We start from the raw sequence: 16802 nt of genomic DNA on the forward strand, positions 1-16802 counted from the left end.
GGTTCTTTAAGTATGAAAAAGTCGTATTGAATACACATGCATTACTACCTAGTTTAAATGCGTTAAACAATTTTTTTTCCACATAGGTAATCAAGAGCCACCAAAATTATGAATCTGAACAACTGAAAAAATAAATGCTAAAGCAAACACATAGAAGGAACGCGTCTGGGGAGCAGAAAAAGGGGAGACAGGCAACAGAAAGTGAAAAAACTACAGGCAAAGAAAGCAAGAAGAGCTGGCGGCCCGCCACAGCACAGCTTCCAAGACGCGTCCACACTCACCCTGCAGTGAACGGGAGGCACATGGAAATGTCCCGCAGCTGTAAACACGGAATTCACCACGACCTCGCTCTCCCTGCTAGGGTTATACGCATAGAGAATCTTTGCTGCAGGGTGTCCCAGGAACCTAGGAGGAGAACAAGGAAAAAACGCAAGGGATTGTATGGTTATAAACAAAATCATCCATCCATCCATATATACACTCTAAACCCAGAAAGCTGTTGAACTTCATTACAAAGTTAAAAGCAACAATCCTGTTGTTAATAAAGCATTCTATCCACAACAGTCAAAAAAATTTTTTAATCCTTTCTTTTACAAGACACTCACGCCAACCCACAGTATCACCCCACTGATTTTTGTATTAGAAGAATTCAACCCATCTAGGCCATTGAATGCTTCCCAAAAAACACCTAGGGGGAACTAGGTATCTCTCTGACATGGGTCTCTAATGCAAATGGAAATATGTTTAGATAAGAAACTGTACTCATAGAAAAAGTCAATCTTCTTAGGGTTCATTTTCTGAGTAATAAATTTAAAGATACTTTTGGGGGGAATGGATTTCAACTGGCAAAGAGACTGTATTAAGTCTTATAAAAGAAAACTTAATTGTTAAACACCATTCTTCCGAGAAAAATGAAAGCTCTGCAGCACTTTCTGGCTTTGGCTGTTATTCATTTAAATCATGAGTCTTTCAGAAAACTCTAATGAAAGCTTTGGCTCCTCTATCCACAAATATGCACACAAAAGTGTTATACATACTATCAAAACTTTCCATGACCCTCAGAGTTAAGAATCTCTGCTCTTCAGCAAATACCCTAACTAATGGAAACCTTGATGTTGAATCTTTTCCGCAGGGCTCTCCACCTACAAGGTGGGCTCTGACAAAAGAACTGCAAGAGGAAAGGGGCCAGTTTCTAGCCCAGCTGCCTGGAGCTACCTGCAATGTTCCCTCGAATCGTTTACTCTGATTGCTACTACCCAATACCAAATTCACTCCAGTTAAACCGTGTTGTGATAAATAGAGAGCCAGTAAAAATTTCACTGACGTCATCTCTCCAGTTTTAACACCCTCAGTGGCAGAGACCCAAATAAACGGTCCTCTTTAGTATGGCCTAGAAATGAAACTATATTCTAAATACAGGGAAAAAAATCATCTACATTATGTTTGTGTTTCTCTCATTTTGTTCCAATTTTTCTTATATTAAAAACTAGGGGGCTTCCCTGGCGGCACAGTGGTTGAGAGTCCGCCTGCCGACGCAGGGGACACGGGTTCGTGCCCCGGTCCGGGAAGATCCCACATACCGCAGAGCGGCTGGGCCCGTGAGCCATGGCTGCTGAGCCTGCACATCCGGAGCCTGTGCTCCACAACGGGAGAGGCCACAGCAGTGAGAGGCCCGCGTACCGCAAAAAACAAAACAAACAAAAAAAAAAACTAGGGGTTCACAGTTGAATATTTAAAAAAAACGCGTGCTTTAGGAAAAATTAAGTGCATGCTGTTTCTCTTATATACAATAGGATTTCCAAAATACTGTATTAGTGCCATCAAATCCTTGGAATTTTACTTTCAGCTTTTCCTTCTACTTTTAATCACAAGTCTTAGTTGAAGGCTTAGTATGTCCAATATGTATTTTAAAAGTCCTTAACAGCCAGTTACAAATAAAATACAGTAAGTGTGATTAAAACTTTGATTTTTTTTAGAGTGTTCTTAAATAAAACAACTAAAAATTTTTTATACCATCATAGCACCTCAGAAAGCCCTGTGTCAGGAGTACTAGGCTCACATCTGCCTTTTCCCTCAATTAAATTAAATAAATAAGAACTTCCATGACTTTAGGTTTTACGTGAATAATATGAATCAATCAGCAAAGTTATTAATACTTATCCTCAAAGCTTTTGTTTCCTTCACATAATTGGAATACAAGATTTTTAGTTTCAAAGGATACAAATGTCTCCCCGAGAAGCACCTTAAAAAATAAGACCACAAAACTGCAATGTAACAGAGCCCAGTGGCTGTGTCCACCAGAAACCTCACGAGACCTAACAGAGAATGCTGGCTGAAACCTAGTCACCACAGTACTATTTTTATCCTATTTTTTTTAATTCTATTTTTAAAAGTGTTATGAGGATAAGAATTTCCTTCACTAGTGACAACTGGAAGATACTCTATTAATTTAATACTACAAAAGAATGATTAAAATTTCTTATGAATGATTAGCACTTTTAATCTCAGGACCAGCAGAATATTAACCCTTAACATAAACCCTAAGAAGTAGGCAGAGGGCAACTGAATAACATGATCCTGATTTTGCATCCTAGAGGGAAACCAGAACTATGAGAAGGAATGAGGTTTGCTCAAGGTCAACGCCAAAATAAACAATAGCAAAACTTGACCTAGGGCAGTGAAGAAATGAGAACTCTCTGGTTAAAATGTGTATCTAATGCCTATGGATTAGACCATTTGTTAGATGCAAGGTAAAACCTGACTAATTTTTAAAAAGCGTTCTGATTTAGGCTATATTTTGTTATTATTGAGAGTTTTTTTAACTTCAGCAAAAATAATTTATTCCCATAACCATATCTTGGATCTCAATTATGAGAAAAATAGCATGGTACATGCTGGCTTAGAAATCAAAAGATTTACTCTGTCACTTCCAGTAAAATGACCTTGGGAAAACTGCTTTACTTCTCAGCAACAAATATATGAGCATTTGTAGTACATGCTCCAATACAGAGATATTTGGAAATGATTCTCTCTCTTAGACAACACCTACCTCCAATATCCTTCTAGGATTGCTGTTAAGACTCAACTCACAGGAGACAAGATTGTACTTTAAGAACTATAAACTACTACATAAACAAAACTGAATTATCCAAAGGTGATTCAAGTCTAAAACTCAGTAACCTTTTCAAATCAAGAACTTGAAACATTTCTTTTCAACATGCTTCCAGCTATTAGAACCAGAAATTGATGTGCAGAGCTAATTAACATACACAGATAATACATACATACATCCAATCATGTGCACTGACGACTGTAGGATTTTTTTATATTACTGAAGAGTAAATATACTATGGACAGCCAGTGTCCCATGAACTGGAATTGTTATCCTAATCTAAGTGTATTTACTACTATCCATCTTGTTATATCTACCGATCTGTAACATACACTTTAAAGTAGGTCCTGCACTGAAATTTCTTTTTACACTACTTTTGACAAAAGCAAAGTGAACTCAGAATTTGAAATCAGTGAGGTTTGATTATAAAACCTCATTCTTTACCTAAGAATAAAAATATAAAAATTCAAAAACAAAAAAGTAGACGCCTAGAATCCTGTAAAATCAGCAAGCTCCCTTCCCACTTTTATCACTTCTTCCTTTTACAGACTCTCCTTAAAAGGCTCAACAATGTGCTTTTAAATTTAAAATTCACTAGTCTTCATGGCAGCTCTGATATTTTGAAGATCAGAAGGACATGGAAGGAAGGAAACCAGGGGACTAAAGGCGCGCACACAGGAGACCACCACTAACTCACCCCAGATGCTCTCCTAGCACCGGGGTTATGTCGCTCACATAACTTTTCTTGAAACTCAAAAAAGTTCTTCATAAAACTGAAGTGATGTTCCAGGCTGCTAAAACAAGCAGAGTTTTTAATCCTGAAACACTCTTTTACTTCCACCTAGAAACTCTACTAACGGTGAAATTACATCTACTCAGTGCAGCAAAATTCTGCATCCAGGGAGTCTTAACACTTCATTACAACCCACTTGAGTCCTGACGTTCCCTCCTGAGCACAGCTTCACCCTTCTCTTCCTTAATTTCTCTGAGTTCCCAGATCAGTCCCTCAACCGACACTCAGATCACATCCCCTTCATCTCATGGTTCTCAACAAGATGTACTGCAAGGAATTACAGCTTCCACGCTGTCTTCCCCACTTAACTTGTTTCCAAAGCCTCGATCGTAGTAATGTACGTACACTTTTGAATCCCAAAGCATAAAGAGCAGTAAAAACTGAGTGAATCAGTGAATCTAGTTGTAAAAATTCAGAAACCATCAATATGTAGAGTTTTTCCTTATAAAATAACCTGCTTTGTTTCAGAAAAAACAAGGACTTACTATCGACTTAAATTATAAGGTACATTCATTAAAAACTAAAGAAAGGGCTAAAACAACTCTTACACTCTGCTTTTCACAAAAATGTTCCTTTTAACAAGTTCTAGGGTCAATCTCTCTTGATATTATCTATATATTTAAAATATATTTAACATCATACATATACATAAGAGATATCCTGAAAGCAAACAGTGTAAATAATACATTATTTAAAATTATAAAGAGAAGATACTTACTGAACTCCAAAATCTAGAACTGATGGCTGAAAATGTAAAGCTTTTCCACTAAATAGCTTGTCTGAGAAGCTAAAAAAGAAAAGACAAGACAGATTAATTTTTGTTGTACTTTTAAAATTTGAATGCTGAGTTAAGAGGATATACTTAGGCCGATAGCTCTCATGAGATATAATTTTACTTCCTTATAAAGGAGTCTGAACTAGATTTTAAATGTTAAAGTTGAATTATTCAAGTCTAATATAATTCTACAGCTGCAAAAATTTAAGATACTCTTAGATTATGGTTAGTATAACTTCATACTAAATATATAGATTCTATAAGCATTCAGATAAAAAATGGAGATAGATTTAATTTTTAATAGGCTCCATTTCTGGGTGAATTCAGGAAACATATCTATTTTCACAAACCCCAAATCAAGAAAAGACACACAAGGACGGGGGCTGAGGGTAAGGGGTTGCAGAGGGAGGGAGCTTCGGCCTCTACATTCGTTAGACAAGTTGTAACAGGGAAAGGATCAGGAGCATAGCCAGGGTTGCTCCCCAAGGTTGAAACCATCACCAGGTCTGTATTTTTAAGATTAACAATCAAATAAAATCTCATACGGCAGGTCATATTTTCAGCAGTTGTTAATCATTACTATGATTTCATTTTCCTTCAGAACCAAAAGCCAGAAATTAAAATACTAAAAAACATATAAAGACATTAAAAAATAAGCTATAACAATATATATACATACTTAAAGACATAAAATACAAAATATATGTAAAAATATATATAAATATAAAATATATACACGTGTGTGTATCAAGAAAGTATTAACTGTCATACGACATTTCTTTTAAGAAATTCTTTTTTAAAAAAAAACAAAACAAAACAGTAGGTCCTTGTTGGTTACCTATTTTAAATATAGTAGTGTATACTTGTCAATCCCAAACTCCCAATCTATCCCTCCTCCCCCATCCCTCTCCCCTGGTAACCATAATTTCATTCTCTAAGTCTGTGAGTCTGTTTTGGTTTTGTAAATCAGTTCATCTGTATCTTTTTTTTTTTTTTTTTTTTAGATTCCCCATATAAGCGCTATATTTGTCTTTCTCTGTCTTACTTCACTTAGTGTCACAGGACATTTTAAAAGCCATGTACTCCAAAAATACTTAACTGGAGAAGCTCCTAAATGTAGCATGCATAACTGTTTTCAGAGACCCAAGTAAGTTTTCCAAAATACAATCTTTCCATGTTCTCCTCCCGCAAAGTAGCCCTCCACCAAGCACAGTCCAGAGGCTGGTCCAGGAATAGACATTTGAGTTTGGAACTTGCCGGCCCATAGAAACGCTGTGAGCTTCAGCAAGCCCCTCTCTCATTTTTCTTGAAGGTGCGAACAATACAGAGAACCCCTTCCAAAATCCTCATCTCACAGGAAGAATCCTGGTTGCAATCTCTTCTTCCTCTCTCCACTTTTCTGCCTCTGTGTAAGCTTCCCTTCCTCCGTCCCCTCTCCTAAGAATCCTTTCTCTGTTATCTCTTATCTGTATCTCCTTTATTCTACCTCAGCATCAACTGTATTAATAATAAAGGTGACCTCAGTGTCCATCTGCCAACCTCCTCCCTCATGTCCAGCTCGGGCAGGTGAGAGGTATGCTATTTACTAGGCTCTCTCAAGCCCCAAAAGGCCAGTACTAACTCCATGACTTGCTTGCAAAAAAGGCCACAAACACACACACCCAGTTGCCTCCAGAAATGTTTTCAAGAGCCACAGGAGGAGACATAAAGAGCTGCCAACATCAGACGCACCGCAGTCACCCCCACTCCAGACAGAGATGGTCAGGGCTCAGCATTCCAGAAGGAGAAGAAAACAGGCAACTTCATATGCCAAGAATGATCTTAGAAAAGTCAGGCTACTGTATTAGTAAAAAGTAAAGTAACTAATGAGAGTCTTCTTCCTGCCTCGGGTACTGAAAGTGGGTTTATCATCAGATTTCACACACAACCTCTGAATGAAGACAAGGTTTTGGAGGATTTAAGTAATTCACCCAAGATCACATAGTTACTAAGAGGCACAGCCAAAATTCCAATGCAGATCTGTCTATCCAGGTCAGAAACCTGAACCCTGCATGGAGTTCAAGTCCATCCAAGTTCACATGACCTACCCAAGGAACCAAGGCAGTGTCACCTGCCAGGAGAGGGGCAGGGCTTCAGAGCTGAGACCCAAAGCCGTCACTTAACTTTCCAAAAGTCCCAGCCTTAGTATCTGTAACATGAAAATAACAACGGTAGCCACCTTATAGTTATCATGAGGTTAAAATGAAATAATAATGCCTTTGCTACACGCCTGGCACACAGTTAAGTGCAATAAATATTAGATCGTGTTACTAAGAGGATGACTGTCATCTAACAGGAAAAGCATGAGAACAGATGGAGAGGCCAACTGAGCGTGGAGTCAGAGCTGAGCTCAGGATTTAGAAGTCCCAAATGGGGTAGTAGTAATTATCTCTGAATAGAACAAGTGAAATATAAACCTGGGCTGTCTCGCACCATAACAGAGTTTTCTAAATCCCACAATCAGGAAGTTTTTCATACTCAGTGAAAATCAGACATTTAAGGTTCAACCTAAAGCAGTATGGTAGAAACTTCAAAGAAACTATTTTTTGGCCTCACAATGGAGAAATAAAACCATGTCCGTATTTTTTCCTAAAAGTCACAGAACAGATTTCTCTTTCTCATTTGGTCAGTTTCAGCTCACTTGACTTTAAAATCTGGAAACTAGATCAAGTTGTACGAGGAGATTTAACATCACTATATGAGTTAAAAAGTTAGTTCCCGTAGATAAAACCATTTTAGACACAGGTACTGACCTGGAAAGATCTCACGCACATATGACCTCGAGTATTAAAGACTGCAGGGGGAAAAAAGCAGCAAACTGCCAAAATTTAGTCAACTACGGACATCAACAATTATCCTCAAATATCAGCGCTAGCTAGGAAATTATACTGTGTTTAAAGATGCCCAAGTTTTCATTTCTAAGTCAACAACATCAAAGAAATAACTTAAGCCTCAAGAGCTTCAGAAATAAAAGATACACTGTCTTCCCTTGCCTTTTTCTCTCAAAAGTCAGCATTACCCTCTTCACATCTGTACCCTTAACAATACGGATGATTCTTTTATGTGGAAGTCCACCTGGCCTCTTGTACTCTTAGGAGTCCCCACATCTGCCATAAAATAAAGGCATGCATCTTGTAAAACTAAATTATAAATTCATGCCACGTATTTCTAACTTTCACCGTTTCCCCATCTGCAAGATGATTACAAGGAAAAGCCCTTTATTAAAAGAGAAAAATAAGAGCGAGCCTGTTCTGCTTCTATAGCAGGAACGAGGCACAGAAATAAGACATAAAACTGACAGCAAACTGAGGCGAGGCGCTCCTGTTATATGGACCCCGTCCCACGCCCACTTATTCTGAAGATGCCCTCCTCCTGCAAAGAGTCGCGCCTTCCCTCAGCTTCAGGACATGTGGACAAGGAATTCCACACATGCTTTTTTGAAAGAATATCTTTGCCTAAGATTACCTGACTTTTTTATCTTCTTTCTCTCTCATTTTTTTTAACTTTGGTCATCTTTTTTCTCTGTATATAAAACAAAGAAACACAGTTCGAAAAAGTGGCTAGTAAGAGGAAAGAAATTTCACTGGAAATGAGAAGACCTAGGGTCAGGTCCCAGCCAGGAGCTCCCGCATGACACAAGGCTTGGTCTCCTCTTCAGCACATCGAGGGTGCTGGGCTGGATGATGCCAAGATCCTTAGAAAAGCACTCGGATGCCCAGTCCTCCTTCCTGGGAAAATTAAATCGATCTGCGAATATCAGACACACCCTTTAAAAAAATTCAATCCAGTAACTTAGATATAAAAATGAATTAACTATAACCAACTGTTCTGGCCATTCACCAATGTTATCCAACCAAAACACATCATTTCAGACGCGATGCTCCTCCTCTTGGGAATGAGCATCAGGGCCCAGGGGCTCGGGCCCCTGCCTCACAGCCCTCGGCTGAATTCGGTGTGGCCCAGCTGCACGGGGGGCAGGAGGCCAGCTCAGAAGAGTCTCCCCTGAAGACAGTGATCCAGGAGGCCGGGCCGGGCTTGTGTGACAACAGGCAAAACTCAAAGCTCAAGAGAGTTCAAAGAGCACGGGAGGAGAAACTTACTGAAAGAGTCAGGAAAGGCTTCGAGGGCTGGGGCTCCACCGACAGCAACCCTCAATGCAAACTGAACCAAGGCACCTCCAGCCAAGCTAACAGCTTGAGGAAGCACAGGTCACTTCGGAGAACACCCTCTGAGCACCTGGTGGCTCCAGCCAGATGCAGAGTGGGGAGCACAAAGCCGGGCGGGGCAGCGTGAGTAGGGAGGAAGGAGAGTGCAGACCGGAGGGCGGCCCTGAGACCGAGAAGGCACTGCCACTGACAAGGCCACTGCATTGTTAATCGCCTTGGACCCAGAGCAAGAAAGAGGGACTTTTAGGACTCAGCTGCTATTCCCAAGGACCTTGGAGGAATTCAGTACTTCTCCCTTATGCAGTGGAACTGGAACCCACCCCTGTACAGATCTAAGAAGCCCCAGCCTGCAGCAGCCCTTAGGAATCTTGCCCACAGTCAGACTGGCCACCGCAGGGCAAGGCCTGCACAGCCCCACCAATGGCACTGACGCTGCCCTGAGTACCCCTCGGATCCATCGGTACCAGCTCTAGAGCCTTCAGTTGAAGAACAAACGGCCCAGGCTGCATGATGTATGAAATGAGTTCTGTAACTACACGAGTTATAAAACTCTACATCATAATTTTGGTAGTACAAGTTGTGTTCTGCTTTACTTTTAATTTAAAAAATACTTCTCCCCAGAAGTTTACTGAAAGGAAAAAACTATGAAATACACAGGCATGTCTACTTAAGTTAGAAATGTCATTCTTCCTGGTAAATTAACTATTCGCAAAGAGTCGCTTAAAAATGGAGGCAGAGGGACTTCCCGGCGGTCCAGTGGTTAGGACTCCGCGCTCTCCCCGACGAGGGCACAGGTTCAGTCCCTGGTTGGGGAGCTAAGACCCCGCAAGCCACAAGCCAAGAGGCAGGGGGGGAAAAAATGGAGGCAGAAACCCGTATTCTTCACGATTAAATTCCCAGAGGGGGAAAAAGTCATTTGGTAGTAGACGATTTTCCTAGTTTCTTCTACTATAGAAGCCCTGGGCTTCACAGTCAAAGTCGAGGAAAGTCCTTGGAGCAGTTCCAACAGTGGTCTGCTGGAGGCGGTCTCACTGACAAGAGATCTGGGATTTTAAGGCGCGGTGATGGCCAACCCCTCCAGGGCCAGGACGAGAGTCCTCCACAGCAGTCCGTCCCCTGCGTTGCTGATGCCCTTTCTCCATCCACAGAGGAGGTGTTCCTTCTCTCAAAGACGACCCCCACCTCGCCTTTCTGCGCGGGTCCTGGGCTGATTCCAGGGCCTCCCAGCCCCGTCCTGCCCTCCCCAGGGTTTTCACCATCTCCTTACCCGCGCCGTCTTTCTCGTCCACTTACGAGGCCCTGATGTTCCTCACCCGCGCCCAGCCCTCTCTGCCCTCCGCAGCAAGCCGCCGGTGAGAGTACCAGTGACCGCAAGCCCGTCTACTGAGCAAGTGCACGGATGCTGTGCCAGGCGCTTGATTACCCCGTGTAACCCCACACACCCTGTGGGTGCTGTTAGTGCCCCACTTCCACACACAGGGACACAGACGCGCTGAGCGCTTGAGTGACTTGCCGAAGCCCATGCAGCCCACTGAGCGGCCGGTGAGCCCGGCTCAGAGCCCCTCCCCACGCTGCCTCCGGCCCCCTTCTCTCCCGCATCGCCCCCTCCCTCACCGAGACTGCTCTTGCTGAGGGCTCCAGGGATAACAAGCTGTGACCTCGAGGGCCGCGCTGACTCACTCTCGGGGCTACTGTCTCCCGAGTGCCCTCCCTTGGTTTCTAGGCCGTCCCGCCCAGTCTTCCGCCCAGTCTTCCTCCCACCCCTGGGGCTCCCCCTGCTCACCCCTCCCAGGGCACCCCTTCCTCAATTCTCACTCTTTCTGGACCATCACACTCACCCCTTAGGCTCACCCATCACCAACAGGGTGATGCTTCCCATACAGACACCTGGATTTTTCTGGCTGTCCAGCATCTTAAGCTTCCTTACCACATTCACAGGTTTGCCACTGTCACCCCTGCTGAGCTGTGAAAGGGCCAGTGACAGGTGACCTTGAACAACACTGGGGCTCAGGGGCTCCGCCCCCACACAGTCAAAAGTCTGTATTAACTTTACAGTCAGCCCTCAGGATCCGCCCCCTAGTTGCGGTTCTGCGTCCACAGGTTCAATCAACTGCGGATCGTGTAGTCCGTACTGGTAGAAAGAGAGCACGTTTAAGTTCACCTGCACAGCTCAAACCCGAGATGTTCGAGGGTCAACCGCCCTAGTTGTAGTGGCCCAGCTTGCTGCCGGGCGCCAGCACACGACCTAGACTTGGCCGGGCTCACAGGCCCGGGGCAGGGCAGCGGCTAATGATGCCACAAGGGAGGAAGGAGGTGGGGCTGTTCTGGGGTCGTAACCACCACAGATGGGGAGCGGCAGGGGCCGGGGCATCCTCAGCAGTCTCCTTCCAGGACACGCTCTGGCTGTGGTTCCCGCTGCAAAGTCCCCTCTTGCTTGTTTGCTTTCTGAGCCTGGTTCTTCAGTCTTCCTCGAGATTCTGTACGCTGCCCAGCATCTTTTCAATGAATTCCTTTTCTGCTTAAATCAGCCAGGGTCGGTTTCTGTGGTCTGACTGATTCATTTCCCAAGCCTGTGTATCTGTGGCCTGGGCTCCTCTGTTGAGCTTCTGACCTGTGCTTCCATCTGAAGTGGACGCCATCCCGCAGACGGCCCCCCGGAACCCCCAAACACAATCCAAGATGGAGCTCAGCGTCTTCCTTGGTCTCCCCAGTGGTTCACAGCACTGTCTGCCCCTCCTGGTGAGCGACAGCCAACCCGCCCAGCCGGGAGCCCTGCTGACACCCTGACTTCTCTACCTTTCTTAACTCCACACGCGGCGGACACTGAGGGCCGTCCTGGCATCTGACACGCTGATACCACACAAAGCCACCCCCTCCTTCTAGTCTCACTAGCAGGACCTTACATTCAAAAGATGTTACATTTGCATGTTAAAGAATTTTAAATATATTATTGCATTTACACATTTAATCATACCACAGTCCACATGCTATAAAGAACGTCTTTAGTTGAGTGGTTAAATAACCATGCAAAAACCTATAAAAGAAAAGGCCAGTAATTAAGCGTATGTTTCCTACTCCCAGCCCAACTTTCCCTTTACTGTAAAACATGGCTTCTCATCTACGGTTTAAAGACTTAACATCTTTTCCTAGACTCTACTATATGTTAAAATAGTTTAAAATGATTTTTAAACCTGCAAAATACAAAATACATTTTGCACTACCTTTCAGCTCTAAGACAAGTTCTCATGAAAATGTAAATCAGTACTAGACGTCTCCAGCAGTAACAGTCTTGGCCAGATGCTACACGTGGTGAAGAGGAAGCCAAACAGAAATTCACGCAAACGATAAGTGAATGGGGAGACTGGGAATGAAGGCCTTTTCCTCCTCAATCATTAGTGGACAATGCCAGTTTGTGCAATACTGTAGCTATATTTAGAAAACCAACCAACGTGCCCATATAAATTTAGATATTAGTTCTCTGAACATGAACAAGCTGGTTTTTTGTTTTTTAACTGAACAATTGTTGACTTACATTATTGTGAGCTTTAGGTGTACAGCAAAGTGATTCTCCTATATACACATTCTTTTCCCAATTCTTTTCCTTTATAGGTTATTACAAGATACTGAATATAGTTCCCTGTGCTGTACAGTAAATCCTTGTTGTTTAGTTTATATACAGTAATGTGTACCTGTTAATCCCATACTCCTAATTTATCCCCTACCCTTTCCCCTCTGGTAACAGAAAGATACTCACTGACATAGAGAACAAGCTATTTTTTAAAGCTCAACTATGATCCTTTAAGTAACTTGGTATATAAACATCACTTTTTCTTCAACAAAATCATTTTATTTCCTAACACATGGCAAACATATATATCCAATGTGTACTGATCTTGCACATTTATTCACAGATGACTTCCAAGCTACAACCGCCTTGATATTTAAGCAGGAACTAAACGTTACCTTAGCTGATATAAAAAATGCTTTTAGATGGATAACAGTATGAATATACTGGATTGGTCATAGCAGAATTTGATTAATTAGATTAGTTCTATAAATTTAAAGCTTGGGAAAGCCACTACTTTTGCATCTGACGCTTTCAGACGAACAGGATGCAGCAATATTGGCTTGTATTCCAGAGAAATTCCTTCAGTTTTTCTGGTGATGGAACCACCATCACCAAAAAAAAAAGCGGCAATGTCAAATCCCACCAACACTAATTCCTGCACTCTACCTGCATTAGACATTACCGCAGCCAAGGCAGTTTGACCTAAGAATCCAAAGAAGAGTAAGAGGCTGCCTAACTTCCATGGGCCTACAGTCTCACCTATCACTCAAGGTGGAGCACAGTCCATATGAGGGAAAGATGCTGTGAAGCAGGTTCAGAAAAGCTTTCTGGACGAGACGGCGCTGAGCAGGGCCAGAAGGCTGGATACGCCGTGTTCAGGTGAACACAGAGGAAGGGGTTCCTGACAGGGGAAACACAAGTGACGGCGCGCGGACTTCAGGCAGGCTGGTAACACAAAAACGGAAGAACCTAAGGGGGTTTCTTATAGTTTCTCGGGAGGGTGAAAGAGTAATCCTATATAGCTTCAAGGTCCAGAACAACATTTTCATTCAAACACAATGCACTGGCTGACTTTTTTTAATCCCAATGTGAGCAAATATATCAAAACAATTTCAGGCAATTACGAAGAATATTAGCAATATTGTCCGAAAAAAATCTAATGAAAAATGCCTAAGTGTTTTAACTGTCCCTTGAAGGGCCAGCCCTCCTGGCCATGGCATCAGCGCGCTGCAAAGAGCAAGGATTCGCGTGCTCTGAACGTGCCCCTATTCAACAAGCTCAAGTCCTCTCCCTTTAAAAGAGAAAAACAAAATCTACCCTCTGAATGCAAATTTTTTTTGAAAACAGGAATGTAGAAGAAGCTCTTTTGATTGGCCTATCAGGCTTTCCACTGAACATACTAACACAGAGCCCACACTTGCCCACAGAGCATAACTCACTACTGCCAAGCTCACAGCTTACACGATAGAATCCCACCGTCAGCGTGGCTTAAACCCTGATTTTTCTCATGTGAAGCCCAAGGCTTACCGACACTGGAGAAACCATCCCGAGTGTGCCCCGAAAAACAAGGACTCCTTAACACAAGCCAGAGAGACTGGGGTTTTCTCCTAGGGATGGAGGGGCTGGTAACTCAAAAATGGGTTATGTCAAAACCAATTTGCCCTTGAGAAATAATGGTCACGGTGTCATGGTTTCTCCCACAGGGTTCTGCGGCAGAGACTGGCCCTCAACATCCCTTGTCTCCTTCTTCCACTTTGCTTTTGGCTGGGCACATTTCCCAAGCTCCCTTGCAGCGAGGTACGGCCACGGGACCAGGCTCCAGCAGACGGGATGCAGGGTCCTGTGGAGGGTGCCAGGAACCCTCTGGCCTCCCTCCACCCTTCCTCCCATCCGCTGCCCTGAACACAATGCCGCCACCTCGCACCCTGAGGACCAGGCTGCCGCCCTAGGAGAAGGAATGCGGGGATCCTGGGGGAGCGGGGATCCCTGAAGACTGCCTGGAGCCAGAGGCAGTGTAGAGCATGTTTTAAACCTCTGGTACTTTGTAGCTCTGTTACCTCAAAAGTTAAGTCTAACTGAAACAGCTCTCACCCTTTTCAAACATCAGAACTGCCAGGGGCCACTGCTCAACAGAACTACCACTACCCAAGAGCCCCAGCCTCCCAGCCTCTGCTTGCCCTGGGGAGGTGGGTCCAGCCGTGCCAGCCTTTCATGTGGTCCAGAACCAGAGCTTCCCAATAAATCAGCAGACTAAATGGCTACGGCAATAAAAGTAACCCAAACCTGACAGCAAAACAAAAATTCTAAGCAAAGAAAAGACGGTTCCTGCTCTCCCACACTGGGAAAAGCCGATGACTATGGTGGTGGCCTATGGTGGCTCTGGTCACACACCGGTGCCAACTGAGAAACGCCTGTATAGGAACTGCCCTCAGGACCGGGAATACAGAAACTACCCTCTAGTTTAGAACCTATCGCTCTACCTCGTAACTGCACACGTAGGGACAAGTCTCACACAGGGACCTGTCAGGACCTCTGCCAGACACTTCAGGGAACCCAGACCCATGTGACCACAGCAGAAATAAAAGAGGTGCTGGAAGGAACACACAGGTGATGTCCCCACCTGGCCTTCTAGGAATAAAGTCCGGGAAGGGGCCTCACCAATCAGAGCCCAACACCAAATACACTGCAGGGAGGGCAAGGAGTAAAAAGTATTCTACTCTTGAAAGACTGCTTAGAACTTCCTCAGTCATTGATACACGTGACTTTCTTCCCCAGGGTGACTGCAGGAACCCTACAATGGGGAAAGGCTATCTTCCTGCCCTATCCAAAGTCCTTCAACACCGTGACAAAGTGCAGAGCTCTTTCAAAACCAGAAGAGGAAAATCGGGGCCAGACTGTGTCCTGTTTCCTACTCAGGCCTGGGAGAAAGGAGTCCAAAAAGGGTTACGGCAGTGAAAGAAAGAAATGTGCTGAATTCCCAGGGCCTAGAGTCACTGGGCCCCCAGCAGAGACCGACTCACAAAGGTGGAATCAATGAGCTAGATGAGTACAAGAGATCATTTGTGTGACCAGAATTTCAGTTTCCAGTACTATAAAGTTAAGATATCACCCCTAGATCCACTGTGAAGATTAAATGAAATCTGTGCGTAGAGAGCTTTGCAAAGTGCCTGCGGTGTGGTGCACGGGGGGTGTCTGTTCTAAGGGCAGCAGAAAAGCAAAATGGTAAAGATGCATGTTCCGATTTCCATGGACTCTCCAGAAGCAAATCAGGACAAGACCAAAAATGTTTCAGAATTTCACGTACCGAGGCGGGGGCGGCTTGAGTTGGGGGGGTGGGCTGAAACGCCTCCGACAATTGCCGCGAGCTGACAGCACCGGGCTGTTCTCTGCTGGAACAGCAGCAAAGGAGCAGGAGCCTCCCTTTCAGTTCAGCCCAGGGAACTTAATTGTTCTTAATTATACAGATGCCACTCATATGCAAATAGTGCATGAAGGGTTTTCCTTTTAAATTGTAATTTTTCTTTCAAACCCTTGAAGCACTGAAGTGTTACTGCTGAAGAAAGAATGGCCCTGAGGTCACGGGGCCCAGGAGAGAGGCCCCTGGGCACAACCTGCCCTCCCTTTGTACAGCCCTGAGCCTGCCCGGGTCTTGCTCTCAGATCTCTAACACCCTCCCGTCTCCTTGCAGCATTCTCCAGCCCAGACAAGCACAGTGTGAATCCCGCACGGGTTCCAGAGCCCAGCAGAGCAGGAGGAACGAGGATCCGCCAGCAGCAATGTAGCCTCAGCCCTTCAATTCTTCTGTCAATGAACACTAACTGCAAAAGAAGTCCAGCGCTCCAGTGAAAACTGTGTTTCTAAGATAATAATAGCAACTCGGGGGGAAAAAAAAAAGCTGCCAACAAGTAAATAAACGGAAACAAAACTGTCCTGTGCAACATGATTACAACTAAAAACATACAGAGGAAAATGAAAAGGCAATAACCAAATTATTAACAGGCCATGTTAGGATGGGGGAATACTAGGAACATTTCCCTTTCCCCCGATTTTCCAAATTCATGACAGGGTTCAATGTCTTTGAGAATACTAACAGTTTTCAGTTATGTGCTTTTAGAAAACTCAAGAGCGACAGGAAGGTACATTCTTCTTAAAGACAACCTGTAATTATTTCTTTTTATCATGCAAGTAACTCATTTGCACATTTACAAGTTATCTGAAAGCTAACGAAAGCTTCCACTCTCCCAACACTTCTTGTTACTTTGCTCCACCTCCTCCACCTCTTTCAACAGAGACCCCCAGGCTCCAGCCCCGGGCCTTCCTCCCCACCTACAACCACTCACTGGCTGATG

At 43.9% G+C, this 16802-nt stretch overlaps 1 protein-coding gene across 3 annotated transcripts in view; it reads right to left on the reverse strand.

The window, feature by feature from the left end:
• TMEM131L (transmembrane 131 like) overlaps nt 1-16802 on the reverse strand; it is a 168838-nt gene that overhangs the window by 90577 nt on the left and 61459 nt on the right. For all 3 annotated transcript variants that reach the window (XM_079702895.1, XM_079702894.1, XM_079702893.1), the window contains exons 4-5: nt 4624-4692; nt 282-405 (exon numbers count right to left, since the gene is read on the reverse strand). In XM_079702895.1, coding sequence (XP_079559021.1) covers nt 282-405; nt 4624-4692 — 193 coding nt within the window. The remainder of the gene's footprint in view (nt 1-281; nt 406-4623; nt 4693-16802) is intronic.

This window comes from Hyperoodon ampullatus (genome assembly GCF_949752795.1).
Source record: "Hyperoodon ampullatus genome assembly, chromosome: 1".
Lineage (NCBI taxonomy): Eukaryota > Metazoa > Chordata > Mammalia > Artiodactyla > Ziphiidae > Hyperoodon > Hyperoodon ampullatus.